The sequence below is a fragment of the Monodon monoceros genome, unplaced genomic scaffold (assembly GCF_005190385.1).
Source record: "Monodon monoceros isolate NGI ecotype Baffin Bay Population unplaced genomic scaffold, NGI_Narwhal_1 Super_Scaffold_12, whole genome shotgun sequence".
NCBI lineage: Eukaryota > Metazoa > Chordata > Mammalia > Artiodactyla > Monodontidae > Monodon > Monodon monoceros.
In genome coordinates, this window is record NW_021703768.1 from 154,279,263 (window position 1) to 154,305,662 (window position 26,400).

At 43.9% G+C, this 26,400-nt stretch overlaps 1 protein-coding gene across 4 annotated transcripts in view; it reads left to right on the forward strand.

Moving 5' to 3' along the window:
- SNAP47 (synaptosome associated protein 47) overlaps positions 1-25,817 on the forward strand; it is a 73,717-nt gene extending 47,900 nt beyond the window's left edge. For 2 of the 4 annotated variants that reach the window (XM_029216945.1, XM_029216942.1), the window contains one exon: positions 12,273-12,943. In XM_029216945.1, the coding sequence (XP_029072778.1) occupies positions 12,273-12,419 (147 nt within the window). In that variant the 3' untranslated portion in view covers positions 12,420-12,943. Of the gene's footprint in view, positions 1-4,195; positions 4,228-12,272; positions 12,944-24,805 lie in introns of those variants that run through there. The other 2 variants (XM_029216943.1, XM_029216944.1) reach the window with 2 other exon arrangements.
- Positions 25,818-26,400: the final 583 nt, after the last annotated feature.

Genomic DNA, 26,400 nt, shown 5'->3' on the forward strand with positions numbered 1-26,400 from the left:
AATCTTGGGGGTGTATTCTGTCCCTTCCACTGCCCCTGGGAACTGTGGACAGGGAGGAAGCTGCCAAATAAGGAACTCTTAAGATATTGTGCCAAGGGCAGGATTCCAGAATGTACCAGCATCTCAGCGAACAAATTCTAGAGCAGCTGCTTGGCTGTGCAGAAGGTAGAATGCCAAGGAGCAAGAAACAGATGCTCAGGCATTTAGACTGGGAGGATGACTTGTTCCCCCTTTGGAACATTTTCCTGTGCTCTTGGTCAGCTTTCAAATGAACCTCAAGTCTTAAAATCAAGTGTTTGATTATATTGTTATTGAGTGCTTGGCTATGGAAGGTTTCATATATTATAACCATGTTTTTATTGTGGTAAAATATATAGAATAAAATCTTGCCATTTTAACTATTTTAAGTGTATAATTTAATATCATTAATTACATTCAAAATATTGTGCAACCATCACCGCTATCTATTTTATTTCCAAAGCTCGTTTATCACCCCAACAGAAACTCTGTTACCATGAAGCAGTAACTCCACATTTTGCCTCCCCCCAGTCCCTGGTAACCTCTAATCTTCTCTCTGTCTCTATGAATTTGCCTATTCTAGGAACCTCCTATAAGTGTAATCCTTTTGCATCTGGCTTTTTTCACTTAGCATAATGTTTTCAAGGCTGATCCATCTTGTAGCATGAATTGGTACTTCTTTCCTTTTTATAGGTGAATAATATTCTGTTGTATGGTTAAAACATACTTGGTTTATCCATTCATCATCGATGGACACTTGGATTATTTCCACCTTTCAGTTCTTTTGGACATATACCTAAGAGTAGAATTGCTTGGTTATAGGATAATTCTATGTTTAACTTTTTGATGAGCTGCCAAATTATCTCCTTAGCAGCTACACCATTTTACACTCTCACCAGCAATGTATGAGGATTCCAGTTTTTCCACATCCCTGCCAACACTTATTTTCTTTTTTTAAAATTTTAAAATTATTCTAACTATCAAATAGAATAGATAAGGAGGTAAGTGTTGGAGGTAAGGGTCCAACTTCATTCTTTTGCATGTGGCTGTCTAGTTGTCCCAGCACCACTTGTTGAACAGACTATCCTTTCTCCATTGAGTAGACTTGGCACCCTTGTCAAAAATCTGTTGATCTGAGGACTCTTTATTCCATTAGTCTATTCTTATGCCAGTACCAAGCTGTTTTTATTACTATAACTTTGGGTAAGATTTTAAATTGGGAAGTGTGAGTTTAATTTCATTCTTCTTTTTCAACTTGTTTTTACTATTCAGGGCCCCTTGCAATTCTATATGAATTTGAGGATTAGCTTTTCCATTTCCGAGTAGGGGGGCTGTTGGAAATTTGATAGGGATTACATTGAATCTGTATATCACTTTGAGGAGTATTGCCCTCTTGCCAATATTGTCTTCCAGTCTAGGAACACAAGATGTCTTTTATTTATTTAGGTAGTCTTTATGCCAGCATGATTTTATAATTTTTAGTCTTTCACCTGCATGGTTCTTTTTTCCTAGGTATTTTATTCTTTTGGATGCTATTATAAATGGGATTATTTTCTTAATTTCTTTTTCTGATTCTTCATTGCTGCTGTATAGAAACACAACTGATTTTTGTGTGTTGCTCTTGTATACCGTAACTTTGCTAAATTTGTTAATTAGTTCTTCTAGTTTTCTTGTGGATTCTTTGGGATATTCTATATATGTAGGGTCATGTCATATGAAAATAGAGATAGTTTTACTTCTTCTTTTCCAGTATGGATACCTTTTATTTCTTTTTCTTGCCTACTTGCTCTGTCTAGGACTTCCAGTGCATAGCAGTACTGTGTGGCAGTGGTGAAAGTAGGCATTCTTGTCTTTTTCTGATCTTAGGGCTTTCAGTCTTTCCCCATTGAGTATCCTATTAGCTGAATTTTTCACAAGTCCCCCCTTTTTTTAAAAAGTGTTTTAAGTTTTTACTTTATTACAGGCTTTTCTATTTCTAATCATTACAAATGTTTTCAACATTTCATTTATCTGCTCCATTGTATTCCATTTATATTTCATTATGATTCCCATCTGTCTATCGTATATTCAAGTTATGTCTACTATTTTCTTTTTTTTTAATTTTTATTTTATACTGGAGCATAGTTGATTAATAATATTGTGTTAGTCTCAGGTGTACAGCAAAGTGATTCAGTTATACATGTACATGTATCTATTCTTTTATAAATTCTTTTCCCATTTAGGTTATTAGAGAATTTTGAGCAGAGTTCCCAGTGCTATATAATAGGGGTTTGTTGGTTATCTATTTTAAATATAGTAGTGTGTACATGTCAATCCCAAACTCCCAGTCTATCCCTCCCTCCCACCCTTCCCCTCTGGTAACTATAAGTTCATTCTCTAAGTGTGTGAGTCTGTTTCTGTTTTGTAAATAAGTTCCTTTTATCATTTTGAGGGGGGGGGTTCTGCATATAAGCGATATCGTATGATATTTGTCTTTGTCTGACTTACTTCACTTAGTATGATAATCTCCAGGTTCATCCATGTTGCTGCAAATGGCATCATTTCATTCTTTGCAATGGCTCAGTAATATTTCATTGTATTATTTCATAGTAATATTTCATTTCATTGTACCACATCTTCTTTATCCATTCCTCTGTCGATGGACATTTAGGTTGCTTCCACATCCTGACTATTGTAAAGAGTTCTGCAATGAATGGTGTGCATGTATCTTTTAAATTATGGTTTTCGCCGGATATATGCCCAGGAGTGAGATTGCTGGATCGTATAGTAGCTCTATTTTTAGTTTTTTAAGGAACCTCCATACTGTTCTCCATAGTGGTTGTAGCAGTTTACGTTCCCACTAACAGTGTAGGAGGGTTCCCTTTTCTCCACACACTCTCCAGCATTATTGTTTGTAGATTTTTTAATGATGGCCATTCTGACCAGTGTGAGGTGATACCTCACTGTAGTTTTGATTTACATTTCTCTAATAATTAGTGATGTTGAGCATCTTTTCATATGCCTCTTGGCCATCTGTGTGTCTTCTTTGGGAAATGTCTACTTAGGTCTTCCGTCGATTTTTGGATTGGGTTGTTGATTTTTTTTGATATTGAGCCATATGAGCTGTTGTTTGTAAATTTTGGAGACTAATTCCTTGTCAGTCACATTGTTTGCAAATATTTTCTCCCATTCTGTGGGTTTTTTTCGTTTTGTCTATGGTTTCCTTTGTTGTGCAAAAACTTTTGAGTTTCACTAGGTCCCATTTGTTTATTTTTTTTTCCCATTATTCTAGGAGACGGCTCAAAAAAGATATTGCTGCAATTTATGTCAAAGAGTGTTCTGCCTATGTTTTCTGAGTTATTTTTGTGTATGGTGTTAAATAATGTTCTAATTTCACATGTAGCTGACCAGTTTTCCCAGCACCATTTACTGAAGAGACTCTCTTCTCTGCATTGTAGAGTCTTGCTTCCTCTGTCATAGATTAATTGACCATAGGTGTGTGGGTTTAGTTCTGGGTTTCCTATCCTGTTCACGCATCAGTCTATATTTCTCTTTTTGTTCCAGTACCATACTGTTTTGATGACTGTAGCTTTGTAGTATAGTCTGAAGTCAGGGGGCCTGATTCCTCCAGCTCCATTTTTCTTTCTCAGGATTGCTTTGGCTATTTGGGGTCTTTTGTGTTTCCATACAAATTGTAAAGTATTTTGTTCTAGTTCTGTGAAAAATGCCGTTGGTAATTTGATAGGGATTGCATTGAATCTGCAGGTTGCCTAGGGTAGTATAGTCATTTTGACAATATTGATTCTTCCAATCCAAGAACATGGTATATCTTTCTGTTTGTATCATCTTTGATTTCTTTCATCAGTGTCGTGTAGTTTTCAGAGTACAGGTCTTTTGTCTCCTTAGGTAGGTTTATTCCTAGGTATTTTATTCTTTTTGATGTGATGATAAATGGGATTGTTTCCTTAATTTCTCTTTCTGATCTTTCATTGTTAGTGTATAGGAATGCGAGAGATTTTCGTGTATTTTGTAACCTGAAACTTTACCAAATTCATTGATGAGCACTAGTAATTTTCTGGTAGCTGTTTAGGATTTGTTATGTATAGTATTATCTCATCTGCAAACAGTGACAGTTTTACTTATTCTTTTCTAATTTGGATTCCTTCTATTTCTTTTTTTTTTTCTTTGTGGTATGCAGGCCTCTCAATGATGTGACCTCTCCTGTTGCGGAGCACAGGCTCCGGACACGCAGGCCCAGCGGCCATGGCTCACGGGCCCAGCCGCTCCGCGGCACGTGGGATCCTCCCGGACCGGGGCACGAACCCACATCCCCTGCATTGGCAGGCGGACTCTCAACCACTGCGCCACCAGGGAAGCCCGATTCCTTCTATTTCTTTTTCTTCTTTGATTGCTGTGGCTAGGACTTCCAAAACTATGTTCAGTAAGAGTGGCGAGAGTGGACATCTTTGTCTTTTTCCTGATCTTAGAGAAAATGCTTTCAGCTTTTCACTGTTGTGTATGATGTTAGCTGTAGGTTTGTCATATATAGCCTCTATTATGTTGAGGTTTGTTCCCTCTATGCCCACTTCCTGGAGAGTTTTATCATGAATGCATGTTGAATTTTGTCAAAAACTTTTTCTGCATCTATTGAGATGATCATATGGTTTTTATTCTTCAATTTGTTGATATGGTGTATCACACTGATTGATTTGAGGCAGTGAAAAATCCTTGCATCCCTGGGATAAATTCCACTTGATCATGGTGTATGATCCTTTTAATGTATTGTTGGATTCAGTTTGCTAGTATTTTGTTGAGGATTTTTGCGTCTATGTTCATCAGTGATATTGGTCTGTAATTTTCTTTTGTGGTATCTTTGTCTGGTTTTGGTATCAGGGTGATGGTGGCCTCATAGAATTAGTTTGGGGATATTCCTTCCTCTGCAGTTTTTTGGAATAGTTTCAGAAGGATAGGTTAGGTGCCTTTTATCATGTTGAAGAAGTTCTCTTCTAGTCCCAGTTTTCTGAATTTTTATCGTGAAAGGGTGTTGGGTTTGTCGTTGCCATTTCTCCATCAATTGAGTTGATTGTGTTTTTCTCCTCTTTGTTCTAATAATGTGGTATATTGCATTAATTGATTTTCTAAGGGTGAACCAACCTTGTATTCTGAGATAAATCCTACTTGGATTCAGTTTGCTAGTATTTTAGTATGTTGTGCTTTTGTTTTCATTTGTCTCAAAGAATTTACTAATTTCCCTCTTTGACCCACTGGTTGTTTGATTTCTACATACTTGTGACTTTTTTAGTTGTCTAGATTTCCAGTTTCATTTCACTGTGAAGGTACTTTCTATTACTTCAATCTTAAGTTTGAGGTTTATTTTGAGGCCTACCATGTGGTCTGTCCTGGAGGATGTTCTGTGTGCACTTGAGAAGAATGTGGGTTCTGCTGATTCGGATGGAGTATTTCGTGTATGTCTGTTGGGTCCAGATGGTCTATAGTGTTGTTCAAGTCTTCTGTTTCCTTACTGATCTTCTATCTGGGTGCCTTATCCATTACCAACATCTTTTTATTAACTTTTAAAAATAGTTAACAAGTATTAGACGGTTTTTGGGTTCAGTCTGGGAAGTTGGTTTTGTGCAGTTTTTAAATGTGAAATTGGACTGTATGCATGAACACAGTGTTGAGTAGGCTGCGTGGCCTTGGGCAGCATATGTCTGTCCATCCCATCTGTGGCATAGGGCTGGGGACTGATTGTTGGAAACATGGTTTCTCGTAGCCAATAAGTACCTTTGCCATGTTAGCCATGTGGCCTTCAGCAGGCTTCACATTTCACTTTTTACACAACAGGGTCCTGCCTTAAGGCTTGCATGGGTTTGAAGTGAGGATGAGGCCTGTACTATATGGAGCAGAATTCTAGCACATATTGAGTTCTAAATAAATGTATCAGTGGGACCCCAACTGTCTTTGACCTAGTCAACTCTGAAGAGCCCCAAACTTAATGCATTTTCTGTCTGTTTCATATTCTGGGAATGTCCCTGCTGAGGCATTTACTTCCGCATGTAAGATGAACCTTCAGTTTATTGAGCATTTCACTTGGTAGGGATTCCATTGTTCTCTTAAAAACGTGGTTCTCATCATGGGAAGCTCTGATAGCAGCTTGGCTCCCAGGACCCCTCTCTAGTCCTGGGAGGTGCTTTCCCTGCCCAGACCTTGAGTTACAGGGGCCATCTTTGCTGTGGGCCATTGGGGCCATTTGTAACTGGAGGCCAGTCAGCAGACTTCAAGTGAGGGCTAATAGATGCCTGAAGACTCAGCTCTGAGTCTTGCTATACAGACACAGCCGTGGTGCCTGAGGCAGGTTTGTGCTCCTCCACCCTCTGCACTGAGAGGGGGTCGTGAGGAAGGGAGCACCGTGGTGGGGGAGCTCCTTAAAAGAGAACCCCGTGCTGCCCCTGTTCATCCACAGAGCATCCTCAGGTCCTCAAGGAATGCAGCACAGAGGACAGGGTGGCACGCGGGGGGTGGTCTGTGAGTGCTGAAAGTGACAGGTTGCAGCTTAGGATATTCTTTACAGCCTCCAGAGCTCTGGCTGAGAGGGAGCCAGTTTTTCCCTCTTCACCTTCTTTACAGCATGTTCTACTCCAACTGGTAGAATTGCAGACAACTTGATTTATCCCAGCTCTACGCTTAAATGGTTGCTAGTTTCTCACTGCAATTAAATTCAGTTTTTCAGTGGGTCAGTTTAATAACAAGATCAAGGCAAACAGTCTAGCTAATTCTAACTCACTTTAGGTGCTTAATATTAATATACTAATGCTCTAACTCCTGCGGTTCTGTCATGAGGTAGAGCAAAACATTTTTTTTCAGACTATAAGTTGAGGCAACAACTAGCATATTGTAGACATTTTAGAAATATTAAGGCCCGTACTTGTATGTACCATGTCCTTACACAGTGAAAGCACAAGCTTGGTTGTTTCAGGACCCCCTTGGGGGCACAGCTTACAGCAGAGCTTGGGGCCTCTGATTCCCAGACTTGCACACCTTGATAGCTGGCATGAGGCACACAGTTAAATACATCTGTTTTGATAAGTGAACCTCCTCTACTGGATGAGCTATTTTTCCATAATTTATTTTCTGTTTTTATAAACAAAATGGAAATGGTTGGAAGGCTAAAATGTCTCCATATCAGCTCTTATATCAACCCAGACGGTGTCTGTGCCACCTTTCTGAGGTCTGTGGTATTGCAGAGATGGAGGTCACTGTAGCATGTGACCAAAGCAGAAGGTCTTCCTCTTCCAGAGAGGACAATAACTTCTTCTCTGCCCTGGGGACCATGCGGTGCCTCCCACTTCCTGCCTGAGTCATCTGGGCTATCCCCCTTGCCGGTTACTGACGCTGTGAGCGAGCCCAGCATCCTGCCTGTGGGGAACCAAGCCTCCTGCTCTGGCTTTGTTGAGCGCCTGTGACCCCTGAGCTGAAGAGCACTGAGTGTTTCTGTGGGTTTTATTTCCAAGATACTGCTCCCAGAGGTATTGGCCTGTATGTTTTTACGTCTTAACTTGTGGTTATGTGCATTATATATTTCTTTGGAGTTAGTTTCTCCTACAACTCAATGTACTATTAATCAGGTAATTTCTGTGTAGGTACAAATGTGGCTGGAAAGATGGCTGGCTGCTGGGTTTATTTATTAGTGGAGCAGAAACTTGGGGAAAAGTCCATTTTGACCCTGGTCTTTGACTCAGAGCCCAGTGAAGTCTCATCTGAGAGGCCAGTTGATATTCCAGAGGCTGGCAACATCATACATTGATGACTAGACAGCTTGTCATCCTGGGCCACAGAAGTAACAACTGTTTTTAAGGTTTGGCCAGACTTCATATTCTCCATTCTTTCCATCCCATGTTATATGGAATGCACACGATGCCATTTAATTACTTCAGTCCCTTTCTTAAAGGAAAAAGACACTGGACCAATATTCCAGCGGTACTAGTAGTTTGAAAGTTTACTCAGTAATTTTCTTTGCAGACTTAGTAGCTGTAAAGATCTCGTTTATATTTTTGTGGTATTAATTAATTTCAAGTGCAGTTTTGGCAGACCAACCAAGGGTCTCAACAGGCTGCATAGAATGGGTGCTATTTTTAAGGCCATCATCTCAGTGAAGCTTTTTCCAAATGAAATTCAACAGGAACCAGCCTTTATTTGGACTGTACACTCAGTAAAATGCTCAACTTTTGTAGGCATGTCAGCAGTTCTTACAAAATAAGTTGTATGTGCCTTTTATTACTGTGCTTATTAAGTGTAGACTCAGGAACGTAGGTGTTCTTGCTTTTGCCACTGTTTCATTTTGGAAAGAGGCAGTTGATTCATTCCCTAGAGAAAGATGGCCATGGAAACGTAGGACACATAAGGTCAGTCACACAAAGTGGCCCTTGGTGGAAGTGCGATCATGTGGTGATGTGGTCCTGTGCTACCTGGCACAGTAGCCACTGGCTACTGAGCACTTAAAAAGCAGTTGGTCCGTGACTTCCCTGGTGGCACAGTGGTTAAGAATCTGCCTGCTCATGCAGGGGACACAGGTTCGAGCCCTGGTCCGGGAGGATCCCACATGCTGCAGAGCACCACAACTACTGAGCCTGTACTCTAGAGCCCGTGAGCCACAACTACTGAGCCTGCCTGCCACAACTACTGAAGCCTGCGCACCTAGAACCTGTGCTCTGCAACGAGAGAAGCGACCACAGTGAGAAGCCCGCACACCACAATGAAGAGTAGTCCCCACTTGCCACAACTAGAGAAAGCCCGTGTGCAGCGTTGAAGACCCAACACAGCCAAAAATAAATAAATAAATAAAATAAATTGATTTAAAAAAAGCAGCTGGTCCAAGTTCATACTAACTTGCTAGGACTTCATATAAAAAAAGAATATAAAATATCTCATTAATAATTGTTTATATTGACTTCATGTTGAAATGATAATGTTTTGGGTTGATGGGTTTAAATAAAATATATTATTAAAATTAATTATACTATTTACTTTTTATTAGAAAATTTGAAATTACAGGTATGGCTCTCCCCTAACTGGACATCTTGCCACAGTTGCTCAGGGCTCTAAGAGCTGGCACAGGTTCTGGGGTGTGTGAATGGACTGCCTATTCCTGGTGGGAGCCCTTTTGCCATTTTTTAAGGGTCTTAGGCAATTTCTTTCAGTGTCTCAGTGATGTGACCTCTGAGTCATGGCCATGACATCTATTGTCCACGCAACAGTCATGTCAGGGCTGCTCTGGGAGCTGGACCCCAAGAGCTTGAGCAAGTCACCCACCCTTCTCAACCTCATCTGTGAAACAGAGTTAGATCGAGGATCAACAGGGAATAGTTAGGGCACATTGCAGGGGTCTCATAACTCCTATCCTTATTTAGGATAACTGGAGGATGAGGAAACAGAAAACAAAACCATGTATATATATATATATATATATATATATATATATATATATACTTTAATCGCCAGTTTTTCTTTTCTCTGAAAGTGTACGGATGTTGGGATGAGAAAGCAAGATGAGAAGGCCACACAATATTATCAGCAGTGCTTATCTGACAGGCAGTAATTTGCATTTGAATTTTGGAGGAATTTTATTTTCTCAGTTCTAAGTTCTGTTCCCTGGTTTTCTATGTGCACTGTAATTATCGGAACAGAACAGGACAGTTGACTGTCTGCGTGCACTAAAGGGAGTACATGGCTGCCTTGCTGAAAGCCCATCTCCTGCCATCAGTGCACGTGCAAACACTGATTGTTTACAGTTCAGAATCTGGTGGTCCTGAAAGACAGTTCAATTGAAAATAAACTTGACCACATTTTGATATGATTGACAAGGATGTAGAGGTAGCAAAGAGAGCCGCAAGGTCTGTGCGGGCTGATCACTCAGCATAGGATAGAGATTTGACACCCTCCTCGAGGGTGTCAAATCGGATGCAGGTGTGTGACAAAGGGGACATTTTATGCAAGTTCCTGGTAGAACGGCCTTATTATCGCACTAAAATGGAGGTAATGAGGAAGGAATAGTTGACCAGAGAGAACAGCATGGAAGGACCTGCCTAACATAGTGATGAGTGGTGACTTTTTTATTATGCTCTCTGGGCCTCAGCCATATGAGATCATAGAAATGAGAGATGGAAAAGACCTCCTGTATTAGGTCATCCAGCCCATCCCCTCCAGAGCTGACTGACCCCACAGTGTACTTTCCAGAGCTCCGTCCAGTTTTTCAAGTGACTCAACTGATGGAGTTTCCACCAGCTCCCAGAAGGTGCAGAAAGGTGGTGTCTGAGACAGCTAACTTGGATCTGGATTTATTCTTTCTCATGACGAAGATCCCAGCGATGATGCTTTGTTCAAAGAGAGATGTGGGGGTGAATCCCACCTCTGTCACTAGCTTGCGGATGACTGCGGATGACCCCAGCTCACCTCATCTCCACATCCCCCTCCAAAAGTGGGGGTGCTTTGCTGGGCTCCTTCAGTCTGAGTGTTCTAAGACTTGGCGGCGGCACCTTACATAGCACTTTATGGTTTTCACAGCTTGTTCACATTTGTGATCTCATTTGAGCCTCACCGTTCTTAGGGCAGGAGTTGATCTTATTATTCTCCTGGCCATCTCCCTGCCCTTATTGTTTCTTGTTAATCAGATGAAGCAGTTCTTCCAGGCAGTGGGTGCTGGCCAGGTGGTCAGGCATTCCTTTTGATTCTAAGCACAGAGCTGCTTCCATTTGACCTCACGGGTACTATTATGCCTTCTGAGACACCACACGGGTACAGTTTACTCTCCTTGAGGTGTGGCCTCCTTTCCCGGCAGTAGCACTGCTCAGGATTGTCCCAGGCCACCTGTGGAACCTAGAGCTTTCTTGCCTGTGTCACCTGGTGGGACCTCTGGGAGCAGGGGGCAGGATTTCAGTGTGGAGTGTGATATATTATCAATAGATTGCACTTGGGGTCCTCTGAGGTGGTCACCCAGGCTGTTCACTAGTAACATCCATCCCTGTGTGATAAAGGACTTTGAATGGATCTGTAGGCAGGTTCATCCACTGGGAGTTAGTAAGCAGGGCACCAAGGGCTCATCTTAATAATTCAGATTCTGCAGTTCCTTTTTCTTGACCTAACCAATGATCTGAAACTTTCCCTAAAAGAAAAGAGGTATTAACATTTATTGCAAGTAGTTGGTCATTAAGATTTCTCTTAAAATCATTACTTTTTGTTTTGGCTTGGGGATATTAAATTTTTAAACCAAGGTTCAGTAAGTATGTAATTAAAGTGCATTTCACAATGCAACTAGTCCCAATAGAATTGTAATACAGTGCTGCTCTTAACTAGTTTATGAAACTGTATGAAGTATGACATGAGTCACAGAAATGGGGACGAGGAGCTGCCATCCAGCCTGGTCGGCTCCCTTGGTCTAGCCATGCTGGAGCGCCCTCCACGCTGTGGGCGCCATCCTCCCCTGTGGCATCACTGTGTGTTTATGGCATTTCTGAGTGTCCTCCACGTGTCTGCGCCCACAGATATCCTTTTTGCCTCTCCACAGAACCCTGCCGTCTCCCAGTTTTTCTCAGTAGGCCCACGGGGTTATGTTGTGTAACTGCTTCATCACCTTGGGTTATTTGTGCTGTGTTTTGTTCTGCCTTTTGTATTTGTATGTGAAATATTTCAAACATGTAGACAAAAAAGTGTTTTGCCTTTCTTCTTAAATTTTGTTTTTCCAGCTTCAGTCTGCAGTTAGGCACTTGGATGCAGAAAGGTAATGAAAACAATGATTGGGTGAGAGCTGGAACTCAGATCTGAGTTGTAGGATCCAGATCCCTGGTTCTGCCCTGTGCTGCTACTGTTTGCAGGAATTCCACGTGGATGTGGTAACATTCCCAGCAAGGCTGTCAGGGTTGGTGAAACAGCAAACCGTGGGTTGGAAACAGCAGTGCCGCAGGGGTGCATCTCCTGGGGCTGTGTGGTCAGTCTCCTTGCTTATGGCTTGGAGCAGGGCCAGAGAGCAAATACATCATCTTCCAACAGCTCTACCTCGCTGAAGGTCAGTGCCAGAAAGTGGCAGAACTGAGACCCAAACCCAGGGTCAGAGCTGCAAGCTCTGGCTCTGCTCAGAGTGTTCATCATTCCCATTGACTTACAAATTTTCTGTAATTTTCTTGTAATTTTACAAGTACTGTAAAAATAACAGAAAGAAATATTGTCTGTTTTTGAGAGTATAAGAAAAGGCACCCCTCCTATCATTTGTACTTCCCTTGCAGATCCTGAGGAAACTAAAAGATCTCGCGTTGGATGCCGAATCAGAGCTGGAGAGACAGGATGAGGCCTTGGATGGCATCACTGCAGCTGTGGACCGGACAACCTTAACCATTGACAAGCATAATCGACGAGTGAAAAAACTGACCTAGAAGGACAAGAAAGCATAGAGGTGACTGCTTTTGTTGAGAATCACTTCTCTGAGTACGTTGTTCTCAACTCCTGCATGCTTCCTTTGAGATGAAGACCCCAGGAAGTCATTCCAAGCGCCCTGCCCCAGGAGGTGCACAGCTGCCTCAGGGTGAAGGGCTGCTTTTGACAGCTGTGAGCAGCTTAGCTTGGGGTGATTGTGGCTTCCACCAAGGGATTCCCTTGCAGGGAGCTGAAAGTGCAGCTGAAGGAGAGGAGTTCTGCCTGCAAATACAGCGAGCCACTTCCTCCCAAGGCCCTCTCGGGCTGCTTGTGGAGTCAGGAGCACACACGCATTCAAACATGGGCTGAGCCCTATTGAGGTGGCCACGACAGCAAGGTGGCTCTTCATTCTGAGGGTGGGCTGCACCCAGCACTCAGGGACCACTTTGCTTGGCCACAATCCCAGGTCTCCAGTGGCACAACTAGCTGCATTTTCATCCTTTTTCCACTCTTGATAAGCATAAAAAGGTTGGTTTAAGTCTCTGTGAAAGAAATCTACTTATTTCTAACCCTCTGCCTATCTGAACACTCTAGGCATATCCTATGTCAGCAAAATCTCTTCTCCAGGATCACATTCAGGTCTGAGCCTGCCTCTCCTACATGGGCTGCTCAGCACAGACCCCACTGCCTTCACTTTGTTCCATTTTTCTTTGGTGAACAGGTCAGTTTCTTTTTGGTTGTATTATAATTTCTAACCAAAGCTGAGTCTAGTATACCTCAAGGTCATCCTATAAGCACCTGAAATATTTTCACTGCTCAGTTTTTAGTCAAACATGAAAATAGTACATACTGCACCTATTTTAAAAAGTGTTAATTTTTGCTTTTTTGCCCCATTTCTACCCAGAAACAAAAGAGAAATGCTAGCTTTAGAATATTTTTTGAAGCTATGCATTGATGCTGCTTTTTGCTTGGTTTTGGGTATCTTAGTGTGTCCCTGGGAGAGCCCCTCATGGGGAGACAAGAGGAAAGTAGAGAAGTGGGTGACCTCCCCCGATTCTCACAACAAGCCACCTCCAGACTGCTTTGAAATAGCATCCCAAAGAACCTTGCACAGAGGCTCATTTAGACCTTGTAGAGATGTTACTTTGAAGCGCGTTTCCTACAGCCCTCCTGGGATGGCGCTCGCAAGCCCTGTGCTGCCCTGCTGCACCACTCCACGTGCATACTAAGTCCTGGATCGTTTTAAGAATTAATTCACAGATGCAGTGTAAGTTTTCTGGGGCTGCCCCAACAAAGTACCACGAACAGGAGGCTTACAACAATAGGAATGTACTTCCGGAGGCCAGAAGTCCAGGATCGAGGTGTAGGCAGGCTGTGCTCCTTCTGGAGGCTCTAGGAGAGGATCATTCCTGCCACTTCTAGTTGCTGGTACCTCCATGTATCCCTGAGCTTATGGCCACATCACCCCAATCTCTGCCTCCATCGTCATGTGGCCATCTTCCTGTGTTTCTGTGTCTCAAATCTCCCTCTCCTCTCTCTTACAAGGATCCATCCTAATCCAAGGTCATCTTATCTTGAGATCCTTACCTTGATGACATCTACAGAGACCCCATTTCCAGATAAGGTCACATTCAGAGGTTCCCAGTGAGTATGAATTTTGGGTCACCTAGGGATGCCCAGCCTTGTCATAGCTGACCCATTCCAAAAAGACATGGAAAGTAGCACTTTTAGAAAGTAATGTTCATAGGAGTCTTTCAGTTCTTTCCTGTTTTGCAATTTGGTATATTATATTCCTAGTCTCTGTTTGTCTTACTTGGTTAGTACTTACCAACTTCCAAAATGACAGGTGGACCTGTTCTGTCAAGGTTTCTCACGCTAATGCAGCATGTGAGCAGTTTGCTCTTGACCTTTCCTGGCACATCAAGTGATGGAGCTCTTGGAGCTCATGGTCATTCCAGGGGGTCTGAGCCCCATGCAGCCCCTTCTAGTGCTTGATGACAAGGAGGTCGGGGAGGACATGGCAGGTGTGAAGATGTGTCAGCAAGGACAGTTATTGAGAGCTCATGCCTAGAGGCAGCGGCAGCTGGATCACATCCCTAGGGAACTTGGAGGAATGCTGGAGGAAAGGCAGCTCGTGCCCTGGGCACAGGGCAAGTGCAGGTGTGCAGGCTGCGCCCAAATACTGTAGCTTCTCACAGCAGCCCATGAAGAGTGAGTTCCCCTGAGGTGGAGTATGTGGTTCTCACCGTGGCCACACACTGGGCTCATGCCAGGAACTCAGAAGATACAAACACACACGCACACACGCGTGCACTGACCCCAGACCCCTCAGTCAGAATCTCTGAGGGTATATACATTACCCAGATGTTTCTAATGAGCAGAAGGGGAAGATCCACAGGCCAGGTGACTTACTGCCACTAGACCTGCTCTCTCTCTACATCTAGCTCTAGAGAGCCCTGAACAGCTGAAATGAAAACGAATCTGTCCCACTCATGATGCTCTTCTTAATCCAGGTGGGCACTGCTCAGGAGTTCCCAGTGCAGCCTCCAGCAGCCAGCCAGCCTCTGCTTGTCCTGAAAACAGATACCACCCAGCACTCATGTGGCATCAGGGCTGTACACACCTCAGCTGCTAACAGGCCTCTGGAAAGCAGGGGGCCAGGGCTCTTGGTGATCCCTCGCCAGGAGCAAGCCCTGAGCTCTCTGGGCCTCACGCTCTCCTAATCCATCACCTGGGGATGCATAAAGCCCAGACACTCTGGGCATGAAGGTGTGTGGTACAGAAGACATTGTACTGCTAGAGGATTATTCTCTGGGCCTTTTCTCTCCCATGAATAGTTAAATTGATAGAGACTATGGTCTGTTTATGTGGAGACTTAGAGTGTAAAAAAAAAAAAGGCCATCAAGGGCCATTTTATGCTATTTTTTTTAACCTTGGCCCTAGAGTTAACTTTTTTAACCTTAAACCCTTCCAGTAGCAGAAAATCCATGTGCCAAACTGTTAGTCACCAAGGCTGAAACAAAATTGCCAGGAACCGTATAACACCAGGCATTGATTCCCACGGCACACTGATTCCCCACCCCAGGTGCACTAATTCCACCTCCCATTGCTCCCTCAACTTATGGTGCACTGACTCTGCCTCCACACTTCAGACATGGGAAGGACACGAGGGGGAACAGATATTTTGATGCTCCTAGAAGCAGTACCAGGGGAAGGAGATGAGCAGGTAGGCTGGTGATCTCTCCTGCCATCCTCAGGCAGCCCAGGTGGTAAGTGCCGTGATGGTTAGAACCAAGTGGATCCCATCAGGTGAGTAGACCCTCTGGAGAGTGGCAGGAAGGGCACACTGAGCCTGTTGGCATCATCATCGCTGGTGTTTGGATCAGGACCTATTGTGTCTCCTGTTTTGTTTTTTACTTTCCTGATGTGGAGTATGTCCTCTAACATTGACATTAGGTTTATGTGTGGGGTCAGGCTCACCCACATGAGTACCAAACTCTATTTGCCGCTGTTTAGCCTGTGACTGAGGGAATTATGAGGGGATTATGTTAGTTTGTTGTCACCCCATAAGGTGTTTGTACTTCCTAAAACATGTAACACTTTGAGCTCAGTTTTACACTCTGTAGAGGTGGGCAGAATACAAGACCCACGTCTGATGCAGCTGTGAGAGCAATATTGAGCTGAAATGAAACTGCTTTGACATTTCATCAAAAATGGCTGATCCTTTTGTTTGTTTTGTTTCTATATAAGGGTCAGGTAGAAAATATTTCATCTTTCAAGCCATATGGTGTCTGTTGTGAACAAATGGCCATGCTATGTTCCAGTAAAACTACCTGTGAGATTAGAATTTCATGTATGTCATGTGTCCTGAAATGTTATTCTTGTTTTGATTTTCTTCGTTCAACCATTTGAAAATTCAGACATGTCCTTAGCTTGCAGACCATAGGAGAACAGACTGCAGGGCTTTGTAGTCACCTGCCCAGGTGGGTGTGTTCCTTTTGAGGTTTCACATAAAGTTGTCCAGCATTGTCTGTCCTGGAGGGCAACTTACTTCCCTCCTCAGCCCCAAACTCAAGCATGGCCTGAGCTCTTCACATGCCACTGCTGCTGGTGGCCAAAGCTGAGCCTAGGGTTGCGGCTGGGAGGGTTCTGGGTATTTTTGCCATAAAAAATAAAAAGGGCATAATGAAAAAGACAAAAATGGCATAATGAAACATGAAAAATTAATGACAAAATCTTTAAAAGATTTTATTATGGGAAAATGAAAATACTAAAAATATTTTAATACAATTAAAATGTGTGTAGATTCATGGTTATAGTTGTATTTGGGTATAACTTAGAGGAAGTGATGATACTTCCTTTCTCAAAGTCAGTCATTAGGGATTCAGGATCTAATGTCAGTTGTAAGTTCTTTACGATATAAAAAAATCTGTTGTCTCTTCAGGTTTTTCTGGAAGTAAAATAACAGATGAAGGATGCTATTTCTTATCAATATATTTCTTGTGTATAACTGGTAGTACATATCTGGACTACATTTAAATGTTCCATCACATGTCCAGTTCTTATATTTAACCAAATCATCTAGCAAGATCTGTGCCAAATGCCAAAATTCTGGTTACATCATGTACTCCGCTATCAAATAGCAAAAACGTTTCACCATTTTCAAGAAACTTATGCTCATCAGGAATCATGTAACCATTTATTTTTGTGAGGGATAGGAGGTCCTAGATTCTTCTTTTCCCTCCAACTTCTAATATTGCATAAGTTTGGTAAAGAAAGCAGAGAACAAGCTGCCATATCTAAATTAGCTAAAGAATCGATAATTAATGCCCTCAAAGACTGTTGTGAATTAGTTACTTTATCTTTTATGGCACAGTTGCCGTACAGCCAATTAGTTGTGTGACCGAAATGCTTGCAGCAAAGATGCTTACAGCAAACATACCGGTCATAGGCTGGGAGACCCCTACCACCTTGTTTCTTGACTGTGCTCAGCTGTTCAGAGCCTCAAAGCCTGCACTGATGGCACAAAGTCAGTCCTGTTCCTTTTAAAGGCAGAAACAGGAAATTGTAGAGAGAGGGGAGTGAGATGGGAAATGGCAGGTACTGGTTTCCACAAGTGATCTTCTCTGGAGGCCCCAAATCAGCACACACACAAATTTTAGGAGAGAGGAAAAAACAAAAGTCAATCCTTGAGGGCTTCCCTGGTGGCGGAGTGGTTGAGAGTCCGCCTGCCGATGCAGGGGACACGGGTTCGTGCCCCGGTCTGGGAAGATCCCACATGCCGCGGAGCAGCTAGGCCTGTGAGCCATGGCTGCTGAGCCTGCGTGTCCGGAGCCTGTGCTCTGCAATGGGAGAGGCCACAACAGTGAGAGGCCCGCGTACCGCAAAAAAAAAATAAAAAGTAAAAAAGTCAATCCTTGAGACATTTTCAAATAACACAGGGAACTCAACTATATGCAGTCAGTTGGGGTGGGGGCTTTGGTTTTGGGTTTGATGAAATGGCCTCTTGGAGACACTTGTATTGATTGGGGCCTCAACCCTGGCATGAGACTACACGACAAGCAGGTGCCTCCAAGGCCCCACTGGTCTCACCTGTGAGGAGCCCTCTCCCCTTTCACTGATCCCAGTTTAATTATTAGCTATGGGTTTGAATAAAACTTGAAACACTTGCAAGTTGTAATCAGTTTTCACATTTGCAACTGATTTCCACAGCCACATAATATCTCAAGCTTTTGGCACCCATCTGGAAACTAAGAACAGCAGTGGGTTTGCTCAGGAGGTAATTTTCCCTGATTCATTTTGAAAGTGAAAAGTCACAGGGTTGGTCCTTCAGCTAGGGTGGTCCTGCTTCCCAAAAGGACTGCTCAGTCTCATCCCTCAGCTTCCTCAGTGAGAAGTAGACTGGCATGGGCAGAGTGGGGAAGGCATAGATTCAGAGACAGCAGGAGCTGCTCGCCAGCCCAGGAGAGCCATTCAGGGGACACATGCAGTGTCCAGGTGAGGAGACCCAGGCTGCAGGGGTGGGGAGCTATGAGCAGGACCATGGCCAAGGCTGTGTTCTGTGGGCCTGACTCATGTCCTGGGCTCTCGCTGGTTAGGCAACCAAGTCCAGGCCATCCCATCATGAGTGGCTACTGTCCTGGGGGGCACTGGTGCCGCACTAACTGTCCACCATGTTCTCCCACCAGGTCTGAAGCAGCACTTGTTCCTCAGAGCCCTCTGGATTTTACTCTTATCACCTATCACAACCTCTGACCCTTTGTCTCACCCTGGGGAGGCAAGTGTGAGCTAGGGAATGGGCAACTCACTTCCCCCATCTATCCCTTCTGGAAGTCGGAGGGTTAGGGAGATCTAGGGCATGTTTCCTAGAATGAGTAAAGGGCAGGGTGCAGAAACCCAGCTGTACATGAAGGAGGGTCAGGGCCTCACAGGTGTCCCAGGATGCCTCTTTCTCCACACTCTTAGGCTGCTTCCACCCATCAGCAGTGGCTGTTCTGTTCCCACGCCTGGCCCATGGAGCTGGTGCTGAGAGATTAATGAGGCTGGCCGTTTTTTAGAGGCTCAGGGCAGATGCCTTGGAAAGGGGTGGGAGGTGGGGTGCAGCCATTGGGCTCCCACACCATGGAAGGTGAGGAAAAGCAGAGAATGCACAGCCTTGTGAAGTCCCTTGGGTGTAGTTGTTTGGACCTTGCGCTGCATTTTCCAATGGAAATGACGCTCTAGAGGGCAGTCTGTTTCCTAATGTGATGGCAGCATTGAGATGCACAGCATGGGAATGAAGATGATAGGGATGGGTCAGAGGGCAAGGCCAGGGATCCCATTCCCAAGTGCCCAGTAAGTGGGTCATCTGTGAATCAAACACTCAAGTCTGCTCATGTGTGCTTGCCTTGCTCTGAGTGCTTACCTTGCTCTGAGTGCTTACAGAAGCTCCCCAGAGGGGACCTCTGTTTACCTTTCTTATGGGCAAGGAAACAAACACCTAACTCCGACCCAGGGTCTGCACTCAAGCCTCTGGGGGCTGCTGAGATCCTGACTGCCCAACAGGAGCAAACCCACAGGAAGGACTGTGGGGAGAAGGGAAAGTGTCCCAGGTCGTGGGTGTGGTCTGGATGAGCCAGGGTTACTTACAGATCCAAACCCACCCATTTATGCCCCATCTCATAGAAAACTGGTTTCTTTTCGGAAGCAGTAGCTGCCTGCTAAACTTCCAGACCACCTTTCTTACCAATTGGCTTGTTCATGTAGGACATTGCCTTGGTGCAGGAGGGTCACAGAGAGGGGTTGAAGCAGTAGCTGGGGAGGCGGTGAGATGCCCTCTGGGACACTCACTGTCCTGATCCCTCCAGCTTAACCCCAAATCAGGAGGTGCCTGAACCTGGAGCCTCACTCACTCTGTGTGCTTGCTGGAGTGTGCGGTCATGAGGAAAGACACCATTGCATCTTGTTCAAGCCCACTCTGACCTCTGGGTCCTATGAAGTAAGCACTCTGCCCTCTTGGCATCATAAGCTAGCCTGAGGCTGCTCACAGCTCCACCCACTCTTGCTTGCTTAGCTCTCCCTTGTCACACTGCCCAGCACAGGAACATCATCATGGGTGGGGTCTCCCTGTTACTCTGCCTTCAGGGTCCACAGACCTCAGCATGGGTGGGTTCTCCCCATCACCCAGCCCTTCACTCTTACCAGACCTTACAGCATGGAGTAGGGTCTCCCCCTCACCTGGCCTGGCTGCAAACTGTACAAAAGAGCAGATGGAGGTGTATGATCTTCCTGGGGCTGCTATAACAAAATACCACGAACTGGGTGTCTTGAAACACCAGAATTTAAGCTCTCACAATTCTGGAGGTCAGAATTCTGAAATCAAGGTGTCGGCAGGGCCCTGCTCTCCTCAGAGGCTCTAGGGGAGAATTCTTTCGCCTTTCCACCTTCTGAGGCTACGTCTCTCCATTTCCACTGCATCTTCGCATTGCCTCTTCCTCTTCTGTGTGTCTGTCTCAAAATTCCCACTGCCTCTTTCCTATAAGGACACTTGTCAGTGGATTTAGCATCCACCAGGCAATCCCGCATGATCTGCTCATCTTAAGATTCTTAACCTAACTGCATATGTAGAGACACATTTTCCAAGTAGGTCATATTTACAGGTTCCTGGAATTAGGATTGGACATATCTTTTGAGGGCAACAGTTCAGCCTATTATAGTCTGCCTGCTGTTCCTCCTAAATTCACATTCATCCCGCATACAAAATACATTCACTCCATCCCAACATCTCCAAGAGTCTCAACCCATTATATAACAGCTCTTCATCCAAAATCTCATCTAAATATCATCAGCTCTGATCTCATCATCTGAATCATCTAAATCCAGTATTGGTGAGACTCTTGGTATGGTCCATCTGGGGCAAAATTCCTCTCCATCTCTGATCTGTGAAACCAGAAAACAAATTATCTGCTTCCAAAATACAGTGGTGGGACAAGCATGTGATACATGACAGACTGTTCCTACTCCAAAAGGTTGGGGGAGGAGAGGGGGAGTGGAAGTTAGGAAGGGTCACCAGAGTTGCTTGTTTCCTGTCTGGCATGTGAGGAGCTGGGAAGTCGCTACTCCATCCTAACAACAATTTAAAAACTGAACAGACAGAAAATGAACAACCCTTCTTGGATCCATTAAAGAAGTGAGTTCACAGGGCAAACTTCCTAACTCATTCTAGGAGGCCAGCATTTCCTTAATACAAAACCAGACAAAGGCATTACAAGAAAACTACAGACCAATATTTCTCATGACCATAGATGCAAAAACCCTCAACAAAATATTAGCAAACCAAATCAACAATGCATAAAATGATTACACACAATGACCAAGTGGGATTTATCCCATGTTTGCAAGGCTAGTTTAACATTCAAAAAACAATCAATATAGTCCATCACATCAACAGACTAAAGAATGAAAATCACATGATCATATCAATAGATATAGAAAAAGCATATGATAAAATCCAAAATTCATGATAAAAACAGCAAACTAGGAACAGAGGGGAGATTTCTCAACTTCATAAGGAACATCTACAAAAAAATCTACAGCAAATATCATAATGGTGAAAAACTAGACGTTTTCCTGCTAGAATCAGGAACAAGACAAAGGTGTTCCTTCTCACCCTTTTCAACATTGTACTGAAAGCTAATGCAATAAGATAAGAAAAAGAAAAGTATACTGATTGGGAAGGAAAAAATAAAACTTTATGCTTGCAGAGAATATGATTGTCTATGTAGAAAATCTGATAGAATTGACCAAAAAAACCCAAACAATCTGCTGGAACTAATAAACCGTTATAGCAAATTTGCAGGATACAATGTTAATATACAAAAGTCACTTTCCTATATACTGTTGATGAACATGTGTAATTTGAAATTAAAAACAATGTCATTTGCATTAGCACCCCTCCAAATGAAATACTTAGGTAGAAATCTAAAAAAATATGTACAAGATCTCTATGAGAAAAACTACAAAATACTAATGAAAGAAATCAAAGAAGAGCTAAATAGATATTCTATGTTCATGGATAGGAAGACTCAATATTGTCAAGATGTCAGTATTTCCCAACTAGATCTATAAATTCAATGCAATTCCAATCAAAATCCCAGTAAATCATTGCGTGGATGTCAACAAACTGATTCTAAAGTTTATCTGGAGAGGCAAAAGACTCAGAATAGGTGACTTAATATTCAATGAGAAGAACAGAGTCAGAGCATAACCTGACTTCAAGACTACTATAATGCTGTAGTAATCAAGACAGTGTGGTATTGGTGAAAAAATAGACAAATAAGTGAAACAGAATAGACAGCCCAGAAGTAGACTCACATGCATATAGTCAATGGATCTTTGATAAAAGGGCAAAGGCAATACAATGGAGCAAATATAGTCTTTTCAACAAATGGTGCTGGAACAACTGGACATCCACATGCAAAAATAAAAAATATGAATCTAGGCACATACCTTACATCCTTCACAAAAATTAACTCAAAATGGATCATAGGCCTAAATGTAAAACATGAAACTATACCTAGAAGATAACATAGGAGAAAACCTAGATGACCTTGGGTATAGTGTTGCCTTTTAGATACAACACCAAAGTCATGATCCATGGAAGAAATAACTGATAAGTTGGACTTCATTAAGATTTAAATTGTCTGCTCTGTGAAAGATACTGTCAAGAGAATGACAAGTCAAGCCACAGAATGGGAGAAAATATTTGCAAAAGACATACCTGATAAGGACTGTTATCCAAAGGACTGAATGAACAAACTGCGGAGCATCTAGACAATGGAATGTTAGCACTAAAAAGAAATGAGCTATCAAGTCATGAAAAGACATGGAAGACCCTTAAATGTGTATTACTAAGTGAAAGAAAACAATATGAGAAGGCTACATACTATACGATTCCAACAATATGATGTTCTGGAAAAGTCAAGACCGTGGAGACAGTAAGAAGACCAATGGTTTCCAGGGATTTCAGGGAGAAAGGGATGGATAGGCAGAGCACAGAGGGTTTTTAGGGCAGTGAAACTACTCTGTGTGATACAAACATAATAATGGTTATATTTGTCAAAACCCATAGAATATAACACCAAGAGTGAACCCTAATGTAAACTATGGACTTTGGGTGGTAATGATGTGTCAGTGTAAGCTTATCGATTATAACATATGTACCCCTCTGTTGTGGGATTTTGGTAGTGGGAGACACTCTGTGTATGTAGGGACAGGGAGTACCATCTCTATACCTTGCACTCAATTTTGCTGCATAAATCTGCTCTAAGAAAGAAAGACTACTTAAAAAAAAAAAAAAACAGGGAAAGGAGGGAAGGAGAGAGGGAGGTAAAGGAAGGAATGAAAGCAGTCTCCAGTCCCAAGCAATACTAAAATCCAGCAAAGTCCTTTCAGTTTCAAGACCTGAGAATAATCCTCTGTGATTCAAGGCTTCGCCCTCTGGGCCCAACTCCACTCTTGGAGTCGTTCTTCCTTTTTCTTGAAGGATAGAACATGTCAACAGCTCAGTAGTCCTATCAGCCTGTTTGCTGCCTGTAGAATTTCAGAAGTCCAACAGCCCTTTTTTCGCTCCATCCCTTTCAGTTTAAGCTGTCAGTGTTTCTGCTGATTAACATTCTCAAAAAACTTGTGGGTTGCCTGTGTTTGTCATGGGGATCCACACCATAGACAAGAAGATCCTCCATAGATCCTTCCTGGGTAACACCATCTCTATTCCTGGCTTCTGCTGAGATGGTTGAGTGCATCCATGAGGTCACACCCTTAATCTCTTCAGCCACACTGTTGGCTTTCTCACCAGTGCACACTTTCCCAACCATGAATCTCCTAATTTTAGCCTCTTTTGCTATCTGAACAGGCTGAGAATTTCCCAGATCATCAGGTGCTCATCATTTCTGTTAGTTCCTTCCTCAATTTATCTCTTCCCTCTCAAATGTTACTGTAAACAGCCAGGAGGTACCAGGCTACACCTTCAAAACTTTGCTTAGAAATCTATCTCTTCATGTTCATTTACAAGTTATGCTTTCCACCCAACAGTAGAATACAGTTCAGCTGAGTTCTCTGCCACTTTATAATAAGTTTCCTCCAGTTTCCAATAACATGTTACTCATTTCCTTCTGAGCACTCACTGGCAGAGTTTTTAACATCCATATTTCTACTAATAGTCTATTCAAGTTAGTTTAGGCTTTTTCTATCACGTGTCTCAAAACTTTTCAAGGCATTACCTAATTCTAAAGCCACTTCCTTATTTTTAGGTATTTGTTGCAGTGGCACCCCACTCCTGGGTAATAGAATCTGTATTTGTTTCCCGGGACCATAACAAAGTACTACGAACTGGGTGGCTTGAAACAACAGAAAGTTACTCTCATAGCTTCAGAGGCCAGAATTCTGAAATCAGGGTGTTGGCTGGGCTGCGTCCTCATCTGGGCTCATCTGGGGCTCCAAGCTCATCCAGGTTGTTGGCAGAATTCAGCTCCTTGCAGCAGTGAGACTGAGGTCCTCATTTCCTTTCTGGCTGTCAGCTGGGCCACTCTGAGCCCTTGGAGGTCACCCATGTTCCTTGCCACATGGCCCCTCCATCTTCACACTAGCAGCAGAGGCCAAATCCCTCTCATGCTGTGAGCCTAGGACTCTCCCTTTGCAACCAGCTGGAGAAAACTACTTTTAAAGGAAGTCATGTGATTAGGTCAGGCCCACCTGGATATCTTCCTATCTTAAGGTCCACTGATCTGGGACTTTGATTCTATATATCTGCAAAATCCCTTTGCAACAGCACCTTATTAGTGTTTGATCAAATAACTGGGAGAGGCTGTGTGTACACCAGGGCAGGAATTTTGAGGGTATCTTAGGATCTGCCCCTCTTTGTTTCCAGCATCCAGGAAAGCTGTGGCCCCGGCCCTCATTCCTCACCCACAAGGAGTAGACGCATCGACCCACAGTGCTGGCTCTCCTTGCTGACTGTAGGACTTCAGTAAGTTACCTCCCACCTTTGAAGATTCATTTCTGCGCCTATAATAGGTGGATTCTGAAGATCCACTGTCACAACCAGGCAGAGCCCCTGGCCCAGGCTTACTTCCTCTCTGCTTCTCTGTGAGACGCCCCCACCCCTGACGGCTGTGAGATGTCCTCACACTGGCTTCAGGAGCTAGGAGAGAGTGAAGAAAGGGCTTTATGAAGCCACTCCTGTTCCAGGAGGCTGTTAGTGCCGAGGGCCTGGGAGAAGTCCCCTTCCTCTCCTTCACACGTTTGAGGAGGCGGAAGGAGCACGATGAAGCCAATCATGAGGGCTGCAGCTGTGGGGAAGGAACCCCCTCACCCTCTTGGCCTGGAGGGCGAGGTGACCAGGTGCCTTTGTCGTCTCAAAAGGAACCTCTTGCTATGGTTCTAGCAGGCTATTTTCAGGGTGACAGCCAGACCAGAACCTGCAGCGGGCCAGGGAGGTACAGCTGGGGACTTCCAATGAAAATGGCCAGCTGGACACCAGCCCCATCCACAGAAATGTTCCTATTTGTTCCACATGTTCGGCGTGTTTTTAGTTTAATGGTTTCTATTGTGGTGCACAGTGTTTCCAGCAGTAAAGTCAGGACAGACAGGAGGTAACTGTGGGCCCAGGATCCCCATATAGCGAGTAGGGCACTGCCCAGTTGCCAGTGACCAGGGGTGTGAGTAAGGGTCTGAGAGGGGACATCGTGGTTTGCTGCTGTTTGTGGGTACAGCTCACACCAAGAGAAGGGCGGTGCAAAGGGAGAGCAGGAAGAGATGCAGACCTGAGGGGTGAGGCCTCTACGGAGCTCACTCTGCTCCATGTGGGGTCCCTCAGCGCTCTGCATGCTGTGGATGGATCGGCGAGACAGTGTTTCTGATGGGAAACTGGCTCTGCCTGATTGGAGAGCAAGTCCAGAGCAGCCTGCCCTCTGGGGCTTGAACCTTGTCTGTTTGAAAGCAGGATCCCCTTGAATTTAGTTCCTTCCCACAGCATTTCAGTGCAGTAGACATCAAGCATTTCTGACAGTCATCGAGCACAGGTGGTGAGCTCCTATCACTGGAGGTGTTCCAGGAACCAGGGCACTCTCGAACAGTGACTGTACTTTTTTTGGAGAAACTGCCATAGGGACCTGTCCATCATGTAACATCATGTAATGCTGTGGTTCAAAAACCCGCCTTCCTACCTGCTTGTTACAAGAGGGTCACTAACTCAAATTGCTCGTGTTTGGGCCTGAGACAAGTCTGGCCCTCCTGGCCAGCACTGAGATCAGCACTTTGTTCAACAAACACACCTCAGCTTCTGGGAGGGAAGAGAGGCAGTCCCTGCCTTGGAAGGGCTCAGCATCCATGGAGAGAGGGGCCGAGGTCCAAAGTGGGGCAGAGATCTTCTGATAGCACCCAGGGCACTAGGAGGCTCCCTCTGATTGAAACAGAGTGGGGAGAACTAGCCAGGGTGTCTGAAGTTCTGGGTGAAGTTCTCAG